This window comes from Argiope bruennichi, chromosome 9 (assembly GCF_947563725.1).
Source record: "Argiope bruennichi chromosome 9, qqArgBrue1.1, whole genome shotgun sequence".
In the NCBI taxonomy this organism is placed as follows: domain Eukaryota; kingdom Metazoa; phylum Arthropoda; class Arachnida; order Araneae; family Araneidae; genus Argiope; species Argiope bruennichi.
Window position 1 is genome coordinate 75,052,007 of NC_079159.1, and position 25,527 is coordinate 75,077,533.

At 32.2% G+C, this 25,527-nt stretch overlaps 1 protein-coding gene across 3 annotated transcripts in view; it reads left to right on the plus strand.

The window, feature by feature from the left end:
• Positions 1 to 25,527, plus strand: part of LOC129985282 (nucleolysin TIAR-like) — a 77,505-nt gene that overhangs the window by 37,552 nt on the left and 14,426 nt on the right. For 2 of the 3 annotated variants that reach the window (XM_056095255.1, XM_056095256.1), the window contains exon 1: positions 6,767 to 7,256. The exons of the other annotated variant lie outside the window; for it this stretch is intronic. In XM_056095255.1, coding sequence (XP_055951230.1) covers positions 6,777 to 7,256 — 480 coding nt within the window. In that variant the 5' untranslated portion in view covers positions 6,767 to 6,776. Of the gene's footprint in view, positions 1 to 6,766; positions 7,257 to 25,527 lie in introns of those variants that run through there. 3 annotated transcript variants of the gene reach the window in all.

The window sequence follows — 25,527 nt, forward strand, 5'->3', positions numbered from 1 at the left end:
TAAGATAGATTCTCTATTAATCTGCTTCTTCTCTAGTAGAAACACTACAAAACCTTGTCAAGAAAAAATAGATGATTGGAGCTGTGAAAATTAATAATGAAGGATATATCATATAACGAACATTTTCTATGCAAAGTTATCATTTTTGAGTCAGATTAATTTCTTTTCATGTATTAAACTTTATGTATATATCATGTGTACACTTATATAGAATTATTATCTGAAACATTTTTTCTGTATAAATTTATTCACTTTATTGTTCAAATAATCATATACTTATTTTACTTCTCAACGTTTTGTTGGCACTATTCATTATTTTATGAAGCTCAACTTTTTTTTGTTCAAAGCCTATGTAATGCCTGTCGAATATGTATTTTCTGTAACATTGGAGAGAGAAAAAAAAAAGATGCTTCACCGATTGATAATTATTTTCGCTGCCTGCCGCTGAAGTAGATTTTTGCCTGCATAAATTCTATTACTCGTACCATCGTCGGTAGACCACTCCAAAGTGGAGAAGCGCTTAATGGTCTGCGACCGAATGGCCGAAGAAAAACTTCCCTCTTAAAATGCGGCTGCAGAGAGACGATCTTGCGGGCATAACCCTCTCTGTATGAGCAGTTTTTCGCTATCAACGGTCCGATTCCGGGTAATAAATAGCTACTAGATATTGCTACTTGAATCGTGCCATTGATCACGGCCGAGTAATAAAACTGAGCTATGCCTTATAATGGTGTTTCCCTCTTCCTTTCCTTCTACATTCATTCGGATTGGGGAAGCAGGGGCTTTCCTCTGTCCGATGGCGAGGAATAAATTTTAAAGCTTCTCCTCTGCCGGGTTATTATTGGTGTTATGGTGTCACTTTAAACGGTCCATCCAATTCTTGGAAAAAAGCTTCTGGAGCATTAGCTAGCGAGGAGGAAGAATGGTTTCTGCTGTGGAGTGCGCAATTTTCTTTGATGCGTATTTTTCAAATAAAAATAATAGAATTTCTACTCCCGTGTCTTAAAGAATATTTGATCCAAGGTGAACAATATGGTTTAGTTTAGTTTTATTAACGTCCCGTTGTAAAGCAACATTAGGGCTATTTTGGGACGGAATAATTTTGGACTGGCTTAATTTTGTAAAGCGGTCAGATGACGAGGACTACACCTGAGCTGGCACCCTTTCGCCATTCTTTCCTGTTCGCGAAAATTTCTCCAAAGCAATCCTCTGTTTTTAGCCACATTAGAACAAACAAAAATAAAAACTCAAACAAGTAAACATTTACAAAGCGTTTTAAACGTTTTAAAAGTTTTAAAACGTAGAAGAACACTTGAGAGGCGTTACGGCCTTCTGCAGAAGTTTCGCTTGAACGCTCTAGATGCGTTATGGACGACAGAGTTTAAATGCTAGTAAAAACAAGTTTTTTTAAATAGATTTAACAACGATTTTTGTCTTGCTTTTGAAAGATTTTTTGAATTATACCGATGAATCCGGTTGAATCTCATTACATTATTTTTGTTCTGTTTTAGATATCATCCTCGTTGCAATTTTTTGATACTAAATTTCTCTTTAAAAAATATGTTTTGGTGTAGAATGCACTTTTTTGCTGTTTTTTTGTCAGGTCTTTTTGAAATCATTGTCTTATTTCGACTTGCATCGATTATCCTCACCTTTCCCTGTGAACAAATTTTTCGGAATCAGCTTCTGTACACCATAATTGATAATACTACATTCCCTAGATAATCTAGAAAATATCGCAGCATTCTTGGGATGATTCTTTTCATAAAACTTAATGGAAAATCACTAAGGTCAAAGTTTGCTATTTGGGCGATAAGTAATTATCGAAATTAAACAGTTTTAAGTTTTACTCATCTTCAGTACGGGCACTTCCTTTATTTACAGCATCTTGCTTTTTGTCCATCGCGCGAAGGCCAAAAGATTTTTCACCATTAATCCTTGGCTTGGCTGAATAGGCGAACAATCTTTTTATTTTTTGCGCCCTCATGCTACTGTCCCCTTTCATGTAAATTGCCGTCTCATTTTACTCTCTTGCATATTCAAGCGGGGCAATTTTATTGATTGCTTTCGGCGCTGCCTGTTTGTAGAAGGTTACCGTGGTAACGGGTTCACGCCGTGTGCCTGCCTTCACTGATGGGGGTGCTTCCACTGTTTGGATGCCGAAAGGGGGCATGCAGAGAAGGGGAAAAAAGAAAACAAAAAATTATTTGGAATTGGACCCCTCCCACTCCTTTTCTCTAGAGCTCCTTTTATGCAGAAGGAATGGCGCCAGATGCGTTGTTGCTGCGGAGGAGGGGGAAAAGTTATTGTTTTCTCGGATAAAAGCAGAAAAGCCCATGTTTCCCCCGCCATCACTTTGTGTGTATGCACTTGTCGCGTGTCATTACCGACGTGTATAAAAATGGCGATTGATTCCGCCGGTGTCCTTTATGAAGAGCGTTAAAAACTCATCTTTTAAAGTGATCCGAATATGTTTGTTCCGCCCTTGTTCTTGGAAGTTTTGACGCTTAGCATGGTCCCTTCCTCCACTCTTAGAAAGACTTTTGATTAAAATGGTGCGCTGTTCCGATAACATTCTTCCTTGGCGAACGTATGAAAAGTAAAGCGCTATGAAAATTTGCGATTGAATTTGTGTTGTAAAGGATAAGAGATGCTTTAAAAAAATACTTTCGTTTTCGATTGTTAATAATGCTATTAATTGAAGAGGGTATATATTCATACGCTTTGCTTTGATTTCTTCATTAGATTTAAGTATCCTATTTTTCAATTTTTTTGACTGCTGGACTAGATTGTTGTAGATTCACCTCTGTTCTTCATTTATCAAAGTTTGATAAATTTCTATGTCGTTAAAGCTGTATTTGTATTTAAATTTTTAAGTTTTTTTTTCTTATATTAAACTTTTGATAGTTTATTTTCCCATTTGTTGCAAAAAATAAATGGAAAAATAAAGAAAAATCAAATATTCATGAATAAAAAAAATTTCATACAATTTGACACAACTTCAAGAAATTAATTTTATTCTGCACTCTTGAGAACAGGATAAAATACAGGGATCTTTCAGCTAAAAGTACAGCAGCTTTTGACTTTAATTCCGCTTTTTATATGCTGTTATTCATCCGATTTCCAAATCGGTGTCAGTTAGTGTAAAAATTATTTGCTGGTCAAATCGCCAAATGATATTTTTAGATTTAGTGTTACGCCAGAAATATTTCTCGCAGAAGAAACTTATCAAATTTAAAATTGTCATTAGAGAGGGAGCGGCCGATTATAAACTGAAACATAACGCAGATTTGAAATCGGTTTCCTTTGCGCGAGGCGAGAACATCTGGAAAATGCGGAACATCCGACATCGCTTAGGATTATTGCGACCATCCTTAATGAGCGGCCGCACCGGACGGTTTAGTCGCTTTTAGCTAGGAACACAGCCATAATTACATTTCGCAGTCGAGTTAAAACCCTTCGTTAACGGAGCGATGCTCCTCCGTAGAATTACCGGGGTCAGGGAGTTAGTGCGGAACCAAAACAAAAGGTTTTGTTGGGCCTTAATTTCTGGACCCGTTCGCATTCGGTTGGGTCTGTTGGCAATTTGTCTTCCCTGAGACGCTGGGAACTTGGAGAGATGGAGGAACAGCCTTACACTACAGCAGGTGGAAAAATTCGCAGCATTTTCATTCGATAAAGATATTGCAGTTATCGTTGTTGTATTGTAATTTTTAACCAACAATCCCAGGAGATCAAAGATAGCCCTTTTTTGAAGTGTAGGCATTGAAAATTTTTTTGTCTTTTTATGATTTCTTTTTGGTTCCTTACATTCTATTAATTATGTTAGCCGAACTAATCAAATTTTATTTTGAAGTATCCACATTTTCCCTTTCTTTGACACATCTTTTTCCAAAGCAGTTTGTTTTTTAGTATAAGAAAATTATTAAAACTTAAAGACGAATGAACTCTTGTTGCATAATTATTAGGGAATTGTAATGAAATGGATAAATGGAACGAATCATTATGAACTGCTTATGAAAAGAGAGAGAAATTTTTCAAATAATTTACAAATATTAAAAGAAAAAAAATTGATTTGAACGCAATTGACACTACTTTAAATTTTAAATTTTTCTCTCAAACTCTTTATTTATCACTTCATAAATGCCACAAGGGTTAAAAAAAAAAAGAATCTTGAATAGATATAGTTCTGAATTTTGAATGACATTTTTTCAACAGTTAGGATTACAAATAGTTCGTTTATTTAATTCTAAAAAGTGATGTGTCATAGTCGAAATGTAAGAATTTCAAGTATATATAGATAGTAGAGAAATTGATTATAGATGAGCACGAGAGGAAATATGCTGAAAAACAACTCTTCGCAAAATTATCTTTTTAAATCGTTGGAAGACCACTAGTCAAGATAGATGGCTAAGTTTGAACGAAAAAATACTTAATTATAACTTAATAATACAATAAAATAAACAAATTGAATTTAGTTTTTGTATGCTCTGTATTTTTCTCTTAATTATATATTTTTAATTTTAAATCGGTAATTGCATGGAAATATAATAGAATCAAGGAGATTAAGAATTGTTTCAATAATTAGAGGAGAAAAAAATTTTTCCCCACGCTGATAAAATGTTCATTTTTTTTTTTTTTTTTTTTTTTTTGCATAGTTGTGGCGTTGATGATTTTGTCAGTAGAGCTTGTCAGAACGTTGGAAATATTGAATTTATTACAAAATATTCATCTTTTGCATACTGTGAAAATATATATGCAGTAAATTACAATATTCAGTTGTGTTGCCAGAAATGGTTGTAATATTCTTGAACAAAAACTTATAAATGAGAAAATACAACACACTTATAAGTCACTTTTAATGTGAGAAAAATCTATACTAAAACTTAATATCTTTATCTCTCATTTTGATATGCGTAATGTTAATGCAAGAAATAAATCATGATACACTATTAGCACGCAGCTTTTGTTAAGTCAAACTATTTCTGCAACGTTAAATTGAATTTCTCTGAGTTACATTGAAATCTTTCCGTTTCTCCAGGTAGCCGAATCCATTCTTTCCGAATGTGTGGCTCCAGGAAATCCATATTTATTGCATTGCTGGCTAGGGCTACAGCATAGTATTTATTTTCGCACGACGACAGTTTTAAGGCCAGGGAGGGGCCTCATAAATTCCTTCTTATCTCTCCAGAATAGTTGAAATTGGCTCTCCCTGCGCGCATGAATGAATGCTCCGAGCACTCTACCTCCATCTTCGAAATGTTCGCCTCGATCTTCATTATTATTTAATTAAGACGAATGCGCGGTTTCCTCTGGAAACGGCAGATCCATCTGCCTTTTCCTTTTTCCTGGATTACTCTGGTCAGTCCCAGTAGGTTCCTCCTTTTTTTCCTTCTCTTGATCTGCCTCTCTCGGGAAACGTGTGAGGACGGAATTTCCGGAGCAGCGCCGGAAAGGAGACCCAGAAAACAATGATCGCGGGATGTCGTCTCTCGGTTTGGAGTGCGTGTTCTTTTTCTTTTTTTCTTTTTTTGTGTGTGTCGTTACTTTCCCTTACGGTCGTGTTTTCATTTGTCGCTCTTCTTCAGGAACGGGATTTCCTTTTCCACGTCAGATTCTTCCTTTTGTCTGTGGCTTTGATCTCTTTCATTCGCTTGCCTTCGCTTTTTATTTTATTTAGACAAACTTTTCGTTGGTAGAAGTAAAAAAAAGGAAGAAAAAAGTAATTTTTCTATTTGGAATGAAAGAGTTCGCCTTTGCTGTTTGGATTGAATTTACTTGCATTTGATAGAAATAATAGTCGTAAACGGCAAATGTTTTATTTGTGGACTAATGGATGATTTGCTCCAAATGGACTATTTGTTAATTTGGATATTATAATAAAAAGAAACGTTCCTTTTTTTTTTTGTTGTTGTTGTATTTCGTATGATTGTGTGAAAATTAATACTATATTTGCTTCCATCTTGGAAAGCCAGGGTAATATCGCGTTAACACACTCTTGTATAAAAATAGCTTGTGTTTTTGGGTGTGTTTTTGAAAATAAGAAAAGAAAGAGTTAAACAACTTTACAGCATCTTGATATAGGAATATGATAAACATTAAATTAACAATGCTTTAGATAATAAAATATCGAAAATAAGTAACACGATATACCTTATCTATTAATCTCAATTGAGGTGTGCGACTCCCTTGCACCAAAGTAAGTGCTGTACAAATCTCGCGATTTTTTTTCGAGGGATTCTGTTTAGATTATTTTAGGACGAAATGATCGATGATATCGTTAACGCAAATTGCTTTGATTTTTTTTATATTGTTCTAAGGTATTCAGAAAGCTTCATTCAAAAAGAAAATGCTTATTTAAATTCAGTTTGTAAAAAGAAAAAAAAAGTTAAAATTTATCTAGTTTTAAAAACATATCCTTAAAAATGTATGGCATTTTTTCAATTCTTTCTTTTTTTAAAAAAAAAGCTTTTTTCCATATTGATCTTTGATTTGTTAAAATCAAAGATCAATATGGATCGACCATTTTTAAGCGAATAAAAATGCTTCAATATAGTATGCATATTTTGTGTATAAAAATTGCCTGGCTTTATGCTGTTTTCAGTGTAACAAATAACTACCGTTGACGGAGCCAGGAATTCGATTTCTTCTCCGATGCGTTTCCGATCCATTGTTTGCCATTCATTTACGTCCGCTGATTCATGTTGTGTAATTCCATATTGATTGTTGGCCGGATCGCGAATTAGCTATTTTGTAGCTTCTCGGGTCCGTTGTGCATGCGCGAGGGCTACACAGCGACTGCGCCAGCGCCCCCGCTTCTTCGCCCCCTTGCACTATCCACGGACGGCAGCTCTGCTTCACCCGAAGAAGTCTCCGCCGCCCTGGCTGTTCTGTGCGCGCCCTACACTCGTGGCGGAAGTTCCATGTTGATTGAACCGTACGCGACGGCCGTCCGACCGCATCCGCAGCTGGTGTCCGGCGCCGCCCTGTGTCCGGATCCGGCCTCTTCCGCCGATGCCCTCGCCTTGTTCACGCCCTGGAATCCATCTGCGACTCTTGGGGCGGCGGCTGCCGGTAACCCGTATGCAGCTGCCGTACCCGTCGCCGTGCCCCAACAGCAGCAGCAGCAACAGACAACGGCGCTGTTCCGACACGCGGCCGCCACGCCGATCCAGGCCTCCTTGCGGACCGCCGCCCTCCTTCAGCAGCAGCAGTTGCTCATGAAGTTGGATTTGACGCATTGTCAAACGCCCATAGTAAGTACCAACATCCTTCCCACCTACATAGAAAGAAAGCACCGGATCGGTTTCGTTGCTGAAGATCTTAAGAATTGGGAAATGAGAATGGGATGACCTTAGGACGTCATCGAATAAACCGATCCGACGCTTTTCTGTTAAGAACGACGAAGCTGGATCGTATATGTGTATTGCATCATGTATATGAGGATTGCCAATATTGATATCTGAATGATCGTCGAAAGTTATTCTTTTGTACGATGTACTATAGCAAAACTTACGATCGACGTGGAAGCCTGACAGAGTAGCGCTTAAGTTCTTTGAAGATAGAGTTCAAAACTTCTGTATATCTTAAAAAAACTAGCTGTGTTGTTGATATTCAATTTGGATTTATATTTCTGCCTGCAGGAATATTTTTTTTCTTTCATTTTTGTTCTTTGATCAATACGATTCGATTTGAATTGCTTTCAGACAGATGGTAATCATCAGATCTTGATAAAATTGCAATGCAACGATATAACACAGGGAACAGCTTGGCAATCATGAACACATATGTGTTTGGTGAACACTTGATCAACTATCCTATTCCATTACTGAAAAATAAATTCATCTTCTTACACAGTATTCATTTTAGATGAAACTAAGACGCTTCAAAAGTGTATCATTAGATATGAAACGTTGAAAGCAAATATTGTATTTAAAATTCTCGATCTTTTTTTTTTTTTTTTTTTTTGTTCATTTGTTATTCAAATCTAATATTGGATATTTCATCTGGATTTTCACCTTGAACCTACTTGGATCACCATGCCTGACCATTTGACAGCTTTTTATGTAATTGAGCTATAAAGAAAACGAAATCCATAACCAGTCTTGATCACAATTCACTTTTATTTTCATGCTGTAATTCTATTAATTGAATCAAAAGATTAAGTTTGAAATTCATTTCACAATAGGTATTTTATGCTGCAAAAGCTATTTTGTTCCTCCATTTTTCTTTTCTATCCTTATTTTGCTCGGGGCTTCGTTATCGACGTCTCTTTTTAGTCGGCTGACTGATAGTCCGGGACGAATTTTCCAGCGAGTAATCAACGATCCGGAGACATTACCGTTGATTTGATGGATGGCGGCATGATCGATGGGCTGCCGGACGGCCTCTGGCATCGATTATCGACACTGATATTCGGAACAAGGCTTCTCTTTTGGAATTTCAGTAGGAAATCCATTCTTTTTTGGCTCGTTTCTGAGAACAGGGAGATGCTCTTCAAAAATACCTTTTGGATATTTTAAATGAATCCATAAATGTAATGGCCTTATGTTAATCCCTTGATAGAACTATCTTTTGCTTTGTTGTGATGTGGCACTTGAAATCTATTTCATTTCGTGCAAGAGCCTGTAAAACTCGTGATGGTTCTTTTAAGAATCGCAGTCGCATTCCTTTTCAAACTTGAATAACGTTGCTTTATCCAATTAATTTATTAACAATTTTTGTATTGTTGGAATGCATGTGTATATTGGGCTGGAAATGAATTAATATTAAAATTGTTTATTTTATTATTATTTCATCCTTATTATCAATTAAAGATGAAAATATGTTTGTTGCTAGAAATACTTTATTTGAAGTATCTCGTAAATAAATGTTATCTAGTTCGGGAAACCTTACTTAATGGGTACCTGGGTATAATATTTATTTTGCCTGAAATAAAGTGCGAGAGATAACAAATTTCTGAATTGGAATGGATATTGCATTTGCCATCAGTATTCTTTCGCTGGAAAAAAAAAAATGCATTGAACTGATAATTTAAAGGCAGAAAAATAACTTCGCACATCTTGCAATATGTGTGCGTAATTGTTGCACACAGGAATCATCTAAGTGTGTGTGCATCTATATATATATATATATATATATATATATATATATATATATATATATATATATATATATATATATATATATATATATATATATATATATATAATAGTCAATGATATAATAGGTGTTAAATAACGATAAAGTTTATAAATTGGATTAAATATAATTATTTGGGATTTCTATTAAATGTTTTAAATATATAGATATAAGTGACTGAAGTTATTTTTTTACTTTTTATTATGGAATTTGACAGATGGGAAATTTTTTTGTCGGTTTCAGAATTCAAGTGCGCAGTTGTACTTGAAGCTAGGACCTATAGTATAAGAAAGCTTTTCTTATAGAATGTTTAATCTTCATTTTTTGCTTTCATTTAAAGATATCAAATTTTGGTTTTATGGAACAAATTAAAACATAAATTTCATAAATATATAAAATACTGTGCATAGAACATTGCATTTTTATTTCAAAAAACGTGAAGATCTATCTATGGAATAAGATTTTTGCTTGAAAGTACGTCTTTCAATTGCAAAACAATATTTATCAGTAAAGAAACCGTTAGTTTTATTAATTATGAATGTAGGTGTTAACATCTAAAATCAGCGACTTTTGACTGCTTATCTGGCGTTTTTAAAATGACGATTTCGTATTACTTTGCGTAATATTTTTGACATTACATTGGTAAAAAATTTTAGTTCCAAAACTTGCATTTGCTTAACAAATCTATTTTCCGAATTATACGAAATCGCAACTTTTAATTCTAAATTTTTTGTTAATAGATTAAATTAGAAATATTCATTGTATTCTTTCGCATTGCGAGAAAACCCGTACAGGTACAACTAATTTGCATTCAATTATCTTTTAACACTTACAATATTTAATTTTCTCATTTTTATTTTTTATTTTGATATTGGCATCTTTATTATATTCAAATAAAAATATTTTATATATTTAACAATGTTCATTAATTTTCATTGGCAATTGTATACTAAATTTACCAAGTTAGTGATAGTAAATCTTCCATTTTATCTAATTCTTACAGTTTCCGATCCATTAATATTATTTTGTCAATAGCTTATTAGTATTTATTAGTATATTAAAAATGTTTTCAAGTTTTTAAACATTACGATTCACTTTTTAGAACTTAATCAATAGCTACTCATTTCATCCTTGGCACATTAAATTTTTCCTGAGACAAATAGCACATGCTTTTATCTAATTAGGTTATATGAGTTAAAAAGGATCTTTATATTGGCCTGATGAATATTTAAAGCCCACTTCACATTTTTGCAAATTGCTAAATTTTTGACTGCACATTTTTGTGTATTTTTTTTTTTTTTTTCGTAAAATACACATACAATCAAGATCTTGCACTACTCGCGAACCACAGTTTGGAAACCATCGGTCTACAGAATTACTCAAAAATTGTTTTTTAATGAATCATTTATTCGTAAATAAAATATTACTCTAAGTTTTTCTGAATCATCCTCTTAGTTCTTCAGAGAATTAATTATTCGTAAAAATAAAAGATAAAGAAAAAGTACGCAAATTGGAAAAAGAATAAAAATAATTGGAATAATTTACGAAAAGAGTAGCGACTATTGAGAACGAGATCATTTAGTCGTTTTAGTTAATTGAATAATTATTCACTGGTAATTGTTTCTATTATAAGTCATTGTAAGAGCTGATTAAATATGCATTCATACGTCATTATCATTAGTATGTAAATTTATGGCACTGGATGGGAGTATGGCTTCCACTGTAGTGCTGCTTTAAATTATTTATGCTTGTTTTCCAGATAATCCTTTCATTTACCCCAATTAATGTAAGTCCCCATTATAGTATCTCTCGCGTGTCTTTTACCAGTTAGTTTAATCGAAGTTTTCCCCATATAATGGCTTCAATGACGGTTTATTACAGGATATTGAATTATAATGAGGTTTTTAGTGCGCTCAAAACTTTCCATTTGCTAGTCGCTTGCGTATCTGTTCATAGATGATGATTGTGTTGAAATCGGTTCTTCTAATTGAATATTTAGTGCTTTATTTGCCAATTCTTAATCTTCAGAGATAGATCCAAGCAAGGAATGTAATATATAATTTAATTTATATAGTAATGAATTTCATATTTTTATCTTTAATTAGTCCATGTTACTTTTTTTCTAAAATCTTCTCATTTTTCCTGATCCAAATCCTTTTCATTTAGTTCTGACGCGTTGTAAAAAATTGCTGATTTTAGAATTCCTACACTCCGAGCGAAAAGATAAAAAATCTCTTAACTCTTGCGCAGCTCTTAAGATTCCCTTTCCTAAATTGACACGTGCTAAAGAAATCCCTATTGCTTTTCCCTTGTAAAAGTTATTCCCTCCCGTGGTGAAATCAGTTTTTTTATTCCGAAAGTGCCATCTTTTTCACAATGTAATTGCCAAAATTATGCTAAACATTTATAATCTTGCATTATCTTGATTAGAATTTCAATTTTGCTGGATCTTTCGGTTATGTGAAAAGTAAAGAATCTTAGTAAATATCTTTTCAAATTGCTCTTCAATGTGCTCTTTAAGAAGTGAAGGTTATTGCTGAGGACCTTATTAGAAAGAAAATTTTAAATGAAAAATACTTCGAAGGTGTTTCGAAAAAATTAGGGGTTTTAGTGACAACGAATGAATATTTGTGTGTTAATTTAGCATTCTGATTTCAAGAAGTGGTTCCTAATTCTCTTCCCGAAATTCTGTTTAATATATTCGTCTTATTTAATTTATAATGGTAACTCGACCTTTATTAATGGCTAAATTTAGAAGTAGTTCAATCCACTCAAATTTCTATGAAATTTTTCATTGAGCAAAAACTATTTCTTTCTACCTAAATCCGAATGGATGAGTGAATAAAATAGAACAGAAGAAAAATTTCTGAAAGTTAACAAAAGCAATAAATATTCAGTTCTCTCTTTCTTTTGTCTTGATTAAATCTCATAACATTATTGGCGCGAAAAAGTAGTGGGCATCTTCTCATAAGGCATTCATCTTGTCTTGCCAGAAAGAAATAACTGTTAACGGGGAAGAGCGTTAACGCTCGGTGCAAAATATATTCGAAAGCTATTAATTTTCGTAACGTCTGAAGAAATAAACAATTACATAGGTAACATGTTTATAAGAAAAACAAATAATTGAATTAACACGTTAAAATCTGGATCAAAGATGAATAATGAATAGATAATCTTCCCTTTTTTTTTTTTTAATTTGAAAGTGTGAAGAATTCGTTAACTTCTGGGCTATTGTCTCGGGCATCTGACAACGGTTCGAAATTCCAGTCTGTTCTAAAGTAAATCTTCTCCCTTGAATCGTTCTCAAGTTTACTTTTTGAGTCTAGAGATCTTAAATTTTAAATACATTTTAATAAATCTTTCGTTCTTTTATTTTCGATGGCTTTGTTGCGGGATATAAGGATGCTATGTTGCACATATAGAACGATGACTAGCAGGTTTATTTATTAATTTCTGTATGTGAAGATTTTTCTCAAGCGTTTCTACCTTAGAATTTGGAAAAGGAGAATTTAATTAGTACATTTAAAAAAATGTTTGTCACTATTTAATGGATGAGTGAAATGCGCCTTCAAGCTTTTTGATTTAAAATGAATGTTTGATTATTAAGTTAGGGCGATAGTAATTTAGTATGGTGCTTTTGATGTAAGGCATTCTTTTATTGTTAGAATCGGAATCTAAAAGTAAAATATTTAGCATTGTAATAACTAAAAATAAATTACAATCTCTATTTTTTCAAAAAAGTGGTGATCCATTTGATCTTTTCCATCTTTTGATGGCACGAAAATGTTTCAAAACCAGCCTCCATAGGGTCGATTTTGAAATGTTTTCATATATCCTAGTGGTAGAAAAGATCAAATAAATTTCCAATCCTAGAAAAACACATTAAAAAAATGATAATTTTTAAAGCAACGCATAATATTATCTGAAAATTGTTAACTCCGCGTTTTCAGTATTCATAAAATTTGTAAACTGATGAGTTACATTTTATCAATGAGATACTGAATTTCATTTGCGTATATATATTGTCTTAAGATTGCGATCTTTGCCTTTTATTAAATGGTTGATATTTAAAATTTATGAACGCCAATTATAAATTTCATCTTATTCGTTCGATCTTTTACCTGCAGGAATGGCAACTCTTCCTGAAATTTCGATGCATACGTATGTGATGTGTTAAATTGTAGAGAACATTTACATAGAAGAAAATTTTCATCCTTATCCTTTTCACTTTGTTGAACCTTTTCTTAAATTTTGTACTCTTCCCATTGTTATGGCGGATAAATGTTTTCATGATGCGCTTTAAAGAATTCCGAAAGTTATTAAAATAAGTGGAGCAATCGAAAGATGTATCCCGGAGTAAGATTTATATAGATATTATTATCAGCCAGTTTTAGCAATGATTCTTGCTTTTCTAAGTAATGTCTCTGGAAATTCGAGATTTTTTATACATTGTATATATATATATATATATATATATATATATATATAACACTTAAATTGCATGCATGGTAACAGGAAAACGTGACTGTAGGATGGATATGATAATAGAAAATTTCCGCCATTTTTGATGCTGAAAATATATCTACAAAACAGTTACATTATCAAAAATACTGGACGCTCCATTCTAAATATTTTATTCAACTACTGTTCAACAACTTAGTTATATTTTCATACATGCATACGCAGTTTCCCATTTAAGAATGAGAAACTGCGAGCATACATTTTTATTAGAGTTTAAAACGGCCAGATCTCTTTCAGTACTGATAGGGTAAATTTTTTGTATCGCATACAACTTTTCACATGTTTACTACTTTTTGGAATACAGTGATTCACCAATTTCTGTTTTGAATATTCCTTTTCTGTGAATAAGTCTTTATTTGTATTGCATTTAATATATATTAATTTCCATGACTCGTTTCTTGAAAAGCAAAATCTCTGTTTGAATGTTAGTTAGTATTATTGATTCAGTAGGTGCCAGTTAGTGTAATTGTATGTTGGCTAGTTGTTTTTATTTTCAAAAATTAGTTATCCTAATTTCGGAATCTTGATTATATTCGAAATTTAAATTCTATGAATTAGTGAATTCTAGTCATATCTCTTCAACTCTCCAATACATTTCCTGTAAATCATTCGGAAATTTCATTTCGTGTTTTTTTTTTTTTACTTCAAAAAATATTAAATGATAAAGAAGTAGGCAAAGTTTCATTGACGCTTATATTATTTTTTCCCATGCTATAATAAATAAAGGAGATTTCTCATCATTATTTGAAGTATATTCATGAAAGTATATTTCTAGTGCTGTTCTCATTTTCTGATGTTATATGTCAGGTTGCTTAAAAGGAAATTATCGCCTAGGGATATTCTTAGAATTTATTTCATATTTTAGATGAATAATTATGTTGAGAAACTCGTATTAAATGATCGTATCTCATTGCAAAAGCGATATGCATTAGTATTTTCTCTGGACTTGATAACATTCAACGCCGTGTTCTAATAATAACAAGATTGGCATGCAATTTTTAAAGAAAATCTTTATGTATATATCTAAAATAACTTATTTTTAAAACCGCCTTCTCAAATGGAATGAGTGTTCAAAATATATGAGAAACTTTGATAAATTAATTATAAAAGTCAGTAAATGCGATTTTGTGAAGTTGGTATTATTATAACGGCTGATTTTTTTTAGTCATTGTATTTTTATGGGTGAGGAAGCATTACATGTTAACACTGATATAACATTTAACAAAATGTCAGTTTGACAATTGTTAAAATAATATTTGCCTTAAAATTAATTTCGAGGTTTCGATGTTCGTATACGCATTATGGTGTTTCACAATATAAAAAATAGTATTGAGCTAACATATTTCACTTGAAAATGTCGCATTGAAACTTATATCTTAGATTTCAATTTTGAATTGGAACAAATTGATAAAGAAATGGCTCTTTTTTTTTTTTTGTATGAATTGTTCATATTATTTTGTGTGTTGAAACGAACATGTGCAAATATATTTTTTGGGCTTTAAAGTCACTAAATATTGCTCAGTGTCAAAATTCTTCTTTTCTCCTGAAGAATATTTTCTTTAGTTTCAGCAGGTATTAATGCAGCGTTTTTCTTTGAATAAAATATCTATTGGGGGGGGGGGGTATTGATCTCCTTACATACTGTAATGCATTTTATTCGGAGCAGTGATTGTATGACTTTCGTTAAGTTTTTTCTTTCAAATATTCAGATTTTAGTTATAAGGTTTATGAAAAAATTCTTGTGTGTTTTTTTTAAACGTTTCACTTTAAAAAAATGAATTTTCTTTGATTTCGAAATAACGTTTTAAGTCTCAGTGAGAAAATGATGTGTTGATTTCAAACTTTAAAATTATTTCTTAAAATTTAATAGTTTTTTTAAAAAAAACTGTTATTGTAGGGAATTGCTTATCATTTTGTAGTTTTATCGTTCAAATGGTATTTATTTTATTGTAAGGCAGTAAAGTAATCGAGTGAATCGGTGGAACAGTCTGTTAATGGATGTGTAACATCTTCATCATTGTGCTTTAAATTGCATTGGTAATTTATAACAGAAAAAAAACAACATTTGGACCAAAAATTTCTCCCAAAAATAACAGTAGTAGACAATTCGTTAAATCAAGTTGGGGAAAAAAAGAAAGAAATCTAAACATTTGTAGCGTAGTTTCCTGTATTCTTAAAAGTGTAGTTCATCAAAGTTTAACATAATAAAGATGTTTTCATTTAAATATCAAATAAACTATTAAAAAGTATATGGACCATTATTCATTTATTAAACATATCTTAAAAGAATTATTGAAAGCCATTAACGGTTTGTATATGAAAGTGTAATGCGGAAATGGCCATTATGATGAATAGTCTGTTGAAGTTTTGTTTAGTCTGCTATTCCATGTCTGGCGAGTATCACAGACGATACTATCTTGACTTGTATTTGTGCAGCATGTTTCTGAATTTCTTTAAGGGAATTCACTATTCACTCGGATAGTTTAATTTGGCAGAAAATTTGAAATTCGGTTTGCATTCGCATTCTACTAGTTCCTTTAAGTTAAGACTCTTGACTGACTGAAGAACATCCAAGGGTGTTGTAGTTTTAAAGGGTTAATTTCCATAATGAAGAAAAGCGTATCCACATTTCTTATACTTCTTACTACGACACTTTTGACGTTACGCATGAAACATTTAAGTTTGAGTAATCTGGAATCGGTTGGTAGTGTTAAAATTTTACATTATTTATTCAATTGTTCACGGATGGAGATCCAAGTGAGAATAAATTTACTTTTGTCAAAAATGACAGGTACTATATCAAACATTAACTACCTTTCAATTAAAATAATTTGGTTTGTTAATTGTTTGTTAATTTTCACCACTTTATGACATCAATATTTTCACGAAACTAAAACTACTTTGAAACATAACATTTATGAGCGAAATAAGCTTTTCTTGTTTTGAAGATTTGTTTGTCTTTTATATATCATATTGCTTATAGCAAAATTACTGAATACAAAATTACCGCTAAATTACCGATGTATCACGATGTTTATGATGTAAAAATTTTAAAGAATGCCTGCTATTATATATAATTCATCTGTCTTTAGTCAAATATAATGAATGACTAAATATAACTACATTCATTAATTGATTTTTTTTATTCAAATTCTATATTTTTAATAAAATTATAGTTTCTGTGTAATCGTGAAATTTTTCAAAGCGTTTGATTTTTTAGGATGCAATTAAAAATTAATTTCTTAGCCCATTCGTCGATTGATGTGTTTTGCTTAGAAAATTGTGTCTTGAAAGACAGACCTAGAAATTTTTAAAAATCTTTTCAAACGATTTATATGCGATTCCTTCACAATCTCCACATTCTTTATTGAATTTATCTCAAAGGTACTGAATTTTACAGAATAACTTCCAGTATTTTATCCTAATGATATTGAAAGAAATTGGATAATAAGATAAATCCTCTTTACATATAATCTCATTGTTCTGTAACAAATATTTTGGAACTTCTTGTTTGTCATTTTTTTTTTTTTTTTTTTTAGATGTTTCAGTGTATTACTTTGCTGCTTTCAAAATTCCTTGATAACATGTATTTTGTCCTATGCTATCTATTTTGTTTCGGGGAAAGGGTAATTCAGCATCCGTAATCTGTTTATCTTACTTCTATGTTGATATCATTTTCTATTGTGACGGTTCCTTTTTCCTTTGTATTCGTATGCCCAACTAAAATGAAAGTAAAACCAAATTTCCATTTTTTTTTTTTTTTTTCAGATTCTATTAATTTTTTGATAGTATTGTTGTATTCCCTGTTACAAGACAAGATTAGATTTCCGTCTACTATTTTGATTTTACATTTTATTATAATCGATAGTTGTGAAAAGGCTATTTTCTTTAATTGTTATTTTGTTTTTTACAGAATGCTCTTTTTTATATTTTGCGAATATGTGTTCATTTGCAAGCATTTTTGAGAGGCAGTAGATATTTTTCATTTTGTATTCTACTGCTTAAGTTCCCTTCTAAATCGAGAAATCTCCGTTTATAGGGGTGCATTGCTGGAAAATCCATCTATTGCATTAGAATTGATCAGTACTGCAGTGAGTAACTGTAAGAAGTCGCAATTCGATTCTTTCGACCCCTTTCTAGCCCAGGCAGAGGAATTTTTTGAGTAGTCCTATCGATCTTTTTCATAGGGGGAAAAAAATCCCAGGAAGTTGAGGAGGCACTGGCGCCTGCGCACACTTTCTGACCGAGGAAAAACCACAAACCGGGTTTGTCATCGGGACAGACGGTTTTGACGGCGAGAATTTGTTTCCGTCCCTCTCGAACGAAAGGGAAATTTCATCCTTCTTGGGAGATGTTTTATTTCATCCGTTTGCACATTCTTCGTGCATTGTCAGGATAACATTTTTTTTAATGCTGTTAGACTGGAAAAGAGAAATTGAGATTTTGAATGCTTTTTTCCATTTTTTCCACTTCAGGGGTTATTCAGTTTTTATTTCTCTCCGTACTTTGTTTTGAATTTTAATGCCATTAGTGATTTTGGCCGTTTAAATTACATGAATTAATTATTTTATGAACTTGCAAATCTACTAATATCTTTTGCAAATCTCTGCAGTTTGCAGTAGTAGGGGTGGGGGAAGAAATCAAATTGTTGCATTAATATTATCTATTTTTTGGCATTGATTACTGCAAAAGATATTGTTTTAATCTGCCAGGAATTAATTCAATCCAGAATCACTCTCTTGCTCTCCTTGTTTTTACTAAGAGAGAGAGAAAGAGCATTACATTCTTTAAGTCAAAGCTAACATTACGTTTTTTTGTACTCCTGGTTTTTGTTAATTATACTTCAAATCGGCGATTTCTTTACGCCATATGCACAGAAAAGGGGAAATAGCAATTATTGGTGTTTTCTTGTTTCAACTGTTATTTTATTTGAAACATGATAGGTGTAATCAGGTTTTTTGTTCCTTCATCTTTTTATTTTTGGAAGAAACAAAAGAAACAATTGCTTTTCGAATTCCCGCTCTAAACTTCAAACGATTTATTCATTCTTAGTTTAAAGAAATTTCTTCATATTTCCTTGAGATGTGTGGAGTTAAGAAAGTCGGGCTTTTCTTTTTAATTTATGGAATGTGTTTTCTTTAGTTTCCGGTGTAAAAAATAATGGTTTTAATCATACCAGTTTATTGCAGAACCAGAAAAAAAAAAACTGTTTTGTTACTCGTCGCACTTAACCTTTGCATTTGGAAAAATAATTCGATGCTTATTCACTTAATTCAAAAAATTTGTTTATTTCTTCGAAAAATAAATATAATTGTTTTAAGTTGACTTCTCCCGTTTAATTAATTTGCCCCTTCTTACTACTCTGCAGGTATTTTTAACAATTAAAATTAAATAAATAAAACATCAAAATGATTCACCGTCTTGAATGGTGAGTGAGAGTCACCATCTGAATGCAAAGGGTTGAATGTTTCATGCTATTCTGTTTGCTCAAACCAATCATCTGTGTAACAGCTACCAACCTTTAGTTGTTTCCATTAATCCGATTAATAATTGTAGAGTGGAATCACAAAACTAAAAAATGATGCTCTTCAGATAAAATTTTCAGATGGTTTTGGGTAATATGTTAAAACACTCTAAATTTTGAATATTTGTGCTTTTCCTGCCAACTTGAAAAGAGGTTTTAAGGGGGGGGGGAATCTGGCTGTAGTTTCCATGGTTTTAAAAAATGCGCATTAGATTTTAAGGTTTATACCCCGAGTTTTAAAATTTCAATGTGTTGTGGAAAATTCTTTTATGTGATGAATTGCTGACTTGAAGAATTATAGACGGTTTTCGTATTGTGATTCTTCTTTCTTTTCCCTCAAAATTTGTTAATTTGTTAAGAAGAATGTAAAAGTTAAAAATCAAGTTACAAAATATTGAACATTTATTTTCTCATCCTAGTTTCTTGCGTTCTATCCGTTGAATCAGATCTGATAAAATTATGATCTGATCGTTCCAAGAGTAGAATTTTCAGAAATTTAGAAAGAAGTAAATTTTAAAAATATTCATATATTTGTTGAATCAATAAACCTAATTATATTATAAATAACCATATAAGCTTGGTAATTTTGATCTAATTAACAGGATTTGTTTTATTAAATCTTTAATAAGAATAAACATCTCTGTTAATGCAAAAGGAGAAATGTTTTGTTCCTTAAAACTTCGACATATAATGAATTTTAAGAATTTTAACTGATTAAATTTATCTCGTATCTAATTTTTCTCTGTTGGGTTATAATAGGATAATTAACAAAACATGTTAACAACGTGTAAAATTTATGTGGTTTGCAGTTTTTTTAAGAAGATAATAATAGTTCCGGCATTTCTATAACAACTTGTAATCTTAAGTAATTAATAATGTATAATTAGTAAGTAAAAACTGTGAATAGAATGATATGTATAGTAATATCAAAATTTTTGGAATAATAAAACGTTCAGGCCGAAGATTTAAGCCAAATATATGAAAAAATTCCTTATAACCATTAGTTTGACTTTTTGGGAAATTTTTTATAAATTTCATCGATGAAAAAGAGTGAAAAAAAAAGTAATATGTTTAAGAAGGATACTTTCAATAAGGCGTAACAAAATTTTCTGCATTCTTGTCTTGGAACAATAAATGCTATCATTGTAAAAATGTTCGCTTTTGGTGAAAATAGTAAAGTGATGAGCATTTTTTTAGGACATAAATTCCGTTAAAGTTCAAAATAAGCGTGATATTAATTTTATTAGATGCAAAATAGGCAAAGCGGAAAATTAAACGAGGCAGCTAAACAAGTTCCGCGATTCAGCATATCACAATTTCCCAAGTTTTTAATCCTGTTCAAGGAAAAACTACAACAACAACAAAAATGATGGCGTGTTCATTATAGGATAAAAATGTGTTGTATTTAAAAAATTGGTGTATATTTTATCTTTCATAATGATTGTCATCTTTTTACATTGTAATGTATTATGTCGATTTGCAGTTTTAGAAATCGGCATAATATATAAAGTAGAATTCCTAGTTGGAATGTTTTAAAATGTTCACCGCCACTACTCGTGCCTGTTATTCGAATCATCAGTCTATTTAAATTACCTTTTCTCTGATATCTCTCCTCTATATTTAAGATGGGTGTCATCTAATTATTTAGAGGATTCGATACAGCTAGATAATATGTGATGAAATGTCAACGCGGTTGTCTACATTTTTAGCTGGAGGAACCATTTGGTACTAGCATCTGAGCTTATAATAACCATCCAATAATTGTATGCGATTGTTCCGATGAATAATTCTCGATTCTAGTAATAATAGTGGTAATTATTTAAACATTAGAATGATAAAGACTTTCACAATTCGTGCGTTTTATTTATCTTGCTGTCGTTATCAGATATAGAAATAAAGTACAAGGAAATCCCTATAAACATGTGAATTACAGGAAATATTCCATGCTTTAAGGGGAATAATTAACTTATTTGTAAAAAGCAATACATTGTACGAAGAAAAAAAGCCCCTGCTATATCAAAGAATTTAACTTGGTTGTTTTTTTTTAATTGAAAGCAGACTTACTGGTATTATAAAGAAAACATAATACTAAATGACATTTGTGTTACATGTAACTGAAATTTTATGTTTTTGTATCGAATGGTAATTACTTTACATAACATGCAGACTTGTCAACTGCTCCAAAATATAGATTTAGAGTGACATGTATATACGTTGAACGTGTTAACTGATTAAATATTTTCGATTCTTACGGGCTTTTTTTTCTCTTTAATCTTTCATATTATTATATTGAATATGGGAAACATTCTAATGATTATTAATCAAAATATCTGTTACATGAATAAACGAGTCCCCAGTGGCGCAATTGGTTAGCGCGCGGTACTTATACATGAATAAACGATGCCGACAATTTTTGTGTTATGCCTTAAAACTGTTTGACTGAAATACAGTTGTTGCTTTTAAACTATAGAAATATCTGTGAGGAGGAATTCTAACTGGCATGTTTTTCTCAAAGGAATCTGCTTCTATTTAACTTCTGCACATCCATAATTCTTCTGATCATTCCTATATAATCAGTCGACTGTTCCCGCCTCAGTTAAGATTTAAGCAAAAGCGCGTGTGAGATGCATTTTCTTCTTTCTCCTCCAATTGCAGTTCTTGGAAACAAATGCCATTTTCCACTCTACTTTCAAGCCAAACTGCTTCTCGGGGCACGGTTCTTTCATCGAATCTCGTGCTCCAGATTGGCCGCCATCCCCAAAAACTCGCCGTAAATGTGTGTCCCCCGGGGCCCTGGAGTGAGCCGAGATGCACCGTCATTTCTCCGGGCCGCCGTCATAAGATCGCCATTAAGTTACGGCGGGGGATCTGTGCGGTAGATAAAGCGAACTCTGCCTCCCTGTGCTGCTGTAAATTTTTGATACGGTCAAGTACTTTCCTAAGGGACACACTCTCCTCTTTCCTCCAGAAACTGTTCTTCTCCGCCCCAGGGAGCCGGGGCGCTGATAGAATTGCAAGTGAGGTCTTTCCTCACCTGGAATGGTCTTGCAGCAGAAACTTTTCATTTTTCTTCTGATGCGTTCATCTTCATACATTTATGCGTCCTCGTTTCTCCGCGTCTAATCGCCTGTAAATGGAAGGGGCTTCTTGCTGCAGCGACGGTTTGTCTTCTGGGGTTTCTTATTTGTCTTGGTCTTAGGAAAAAGTAAAGTAAGAAAAACGAAGTGGGTCTCTCTGATTAATGGCGATAATTCCTCAGGCGATTCTTTTTTCTTTTTTCTTCTTCTTTTGTTCGGTTGCTCTCCTCGAGATACACAGATTTGATTGGTCAGTTCTCTTTCCGGCTCTGTCCGTCCTCCTGTGTTTGTGCTGTTGAAAGAACGTTTTTGCACCTATGTTCCGAAAATATTTTTTTTCACCCATATCCCCGAGGAGCGTATTGGAGTCACGTTAGAATTCTGTCTTTTTAAATACATCTTTCTCAGTATTTACATTAAAAATGGGTTTTTCACTTTCGTGGCATTTAACTATTAAATTGGAAATTGTACCAATTGAAATGATACTGATATATTTAAAATTGTCGAAGATTAAATGAAATATATAAGTTGTGCCTTCATTTTTTCATATAAATTTCATATGACTTTCTACTCTTAAATTATTTTTTAAAAAGTCGCTTAAGGTTTTTTTAATGATATGTTATATACATTCATTACTGATATCTATACATCTGTAAATCCTCTAAGAAAGATTTACTTAATAGATATATTATTTACTTTTCATTCTAGTTGTCATAATAGCTGTAATTATAGGGGTTAAATAATTATTGCAAATAACTTATCAGTCGGATGATGCCTTGCAATATTGCTTGAATTTAATGCGATGTTGAAGTGAAATGTGATCAAACGAATGGGTGTTTGTTCTTGACTTCCTTGTTTTCCATCCCTGAAATTTGAATGTAATTCTTTTCACTACTCCCAAGTTTCACACCTATTAACGTTGATATGAATTGATTATGTATATTGCCTCCACGTCATTGAAAATGTGTTATCCGTTCTTTACACTTTCTTTTTTAAAAAAGCTTGATTGGAAGGTTTATTTCTAAATAGCAAATCTGAAAAAGAATGAGAATCTTTTTTTGCATATCGTTCATTGAAGAAAATTGAAAGTCGGATCCATCATGCATAAAAATATTTTGATACGTGTATTCGGAAACTGTTTAACCGTAATTGGAGAGTTTTCTCATTTCGAGAGGCGGCGGCGCTCTGCAAACTTGTACAGCTCATTACCGGCGAAGAAATGTTTCTTTCCTTGTCCTTTGTTTCCAGACCCTCGTCGATCCCAATTGGCAGCGAGCCCTTCCGCCTAAATGATAAAACTAATGGAGCAACGCTCTCTGCCGCTCCGTAATTGTTGGCTTAATCAGATAAGAGCACGCCTGTAACTAACTGACAAGAAAATTGATCTGTCACTGGCATCAGATGCAAGCAAACCGAGCGTAACCGAAGCAATTAGCTGTCGGAGAAATATTTTTTCCTCTTCCCCGAGACCCGTGACACTACCCAAAAGCCCCATCAATACTGCTTGGACTTTTTATTTTTCTTTCATTTAATCTTCGACTTCTCGAAATCCTCTAAGCATCCCCCCACTAATATGGCTCTCTCTCCTCTTGGCTATTGGTGCGGCGATTTTGGAAAAAGTTAGCATATGCTTTTTACTCTTAAGTGTGTTTCATCAATATTCGTTATCAAATTTATTTTTTAAAACCACTCTTGTGTTTAAATACAAAGAAATATCAATTATGGTTTTAAGCAATTGCTTCAGATTCTTTGTAGTCCTTTCTTTGGTGTACGAGTCATTTTTAGTGAATTTCGTCATTCAGTTGAATGCAGAAATCGAAACAAAGATTTTCTTTAAATTATTCTGTTGGATCTTGGGAAAAAGAGGACACGACAAAAACGAAGCGCACATTTTATTCAAAATACCATATATTTTGTTATTGACCTAGACTAGAGGCAGCAATATAAGAGGAATTATTTATCTTTAACGATTCTTTTACTCTTTCTCTTCTCTTAAACAGCTACGCATACTTTATGGTTATCTAGGATTTGTTTGCATTTACTTAATTAAAAAAAATTACAATTAAGTTTTCACATTTGAAAAGAAGCATATTTTATATGGAATCGAACCTTGTTTTGTACGAATATATGCTGTACTGAACTGAGGCAAATAATTTTATGATCGAACTTATTTTATTAGGGGGGGGGAGTTTATATATTTCGTGCCGATCACTTAATTCATTTTTTTCCATAATACTTGAATGGTCAGTGTGGCATTATTCATATGGTGGAAATAATGGAGGGTAAAAATCTGAATTTATTTTTATGCGCGTATGTTAACCATAAAGTTTGCATAGGAAATAATGAAAGTGAAATATCGAAAACTATAATACAGTTGATAAGACGAAGCTTGTTTATGTTATTTTTATTTTTTTGTAAAGATTTTGATGGGATGCATATGAACTGTAGTACAGATTAACGAAATTAAAGAACGATATTAAGAAAAATACTTCGTTAACAACATTATAATAACTGAAGACTCATTTTTATGAGAATCTGGCCTACGTTTCGAACGTTGCAATGTCATAGTGTAGTAGTTCAATGTCACGTAGTTTTCAAGATAGTCGCTGGATATTTGTTTGAGTTGAAAGCAGTTTGAATACGGATATAATATCCTATCTGTTACTCACAATTAAAAAAAAATGGAAGTTTATATTACATAATGTAAGCCAAAAAATACTTAAAAAAGACAAAGAAATAAGTCATAGGTACCTGTAGCAAGTTCCACCAATAAGATTGAAATATAGTTTAAAGCATATATACAATATCACCCATTCATATTTTTTACCAAAATGTTGCTTTGATTGTTGACTTATTTTAATCTAATGGTACATTTCTAAATATGCGATTACACGAAGTCTTTTTAAAAAATGAAATGAATGAAATTTTCTGAATCAGCAGCTACAGGACATTGACAATTCTAAGTTTTGGGATAATCAAATATATCGTTTGTTGACCGGTATCAACTTAACATTTGTTAAATAGAATTGGTTATTGTAACATGCAGCGGTTAATCCAAATTTTAATTCTAATAGCCATGAATTTGCTTTTTTTAAAATCGGAGTTGTAATTAATTTCATTATGCCGTAAAAATGATAGTGCGCGAATATCAAACAACTCTTAATTATCTTTATTTCATCAAGTGTTGCCTTACATGTATATTACACATTAAATTTTATGAAAGGCTGCTTTTCATATTAATTTTCTATGTATATTGCTTTTCCT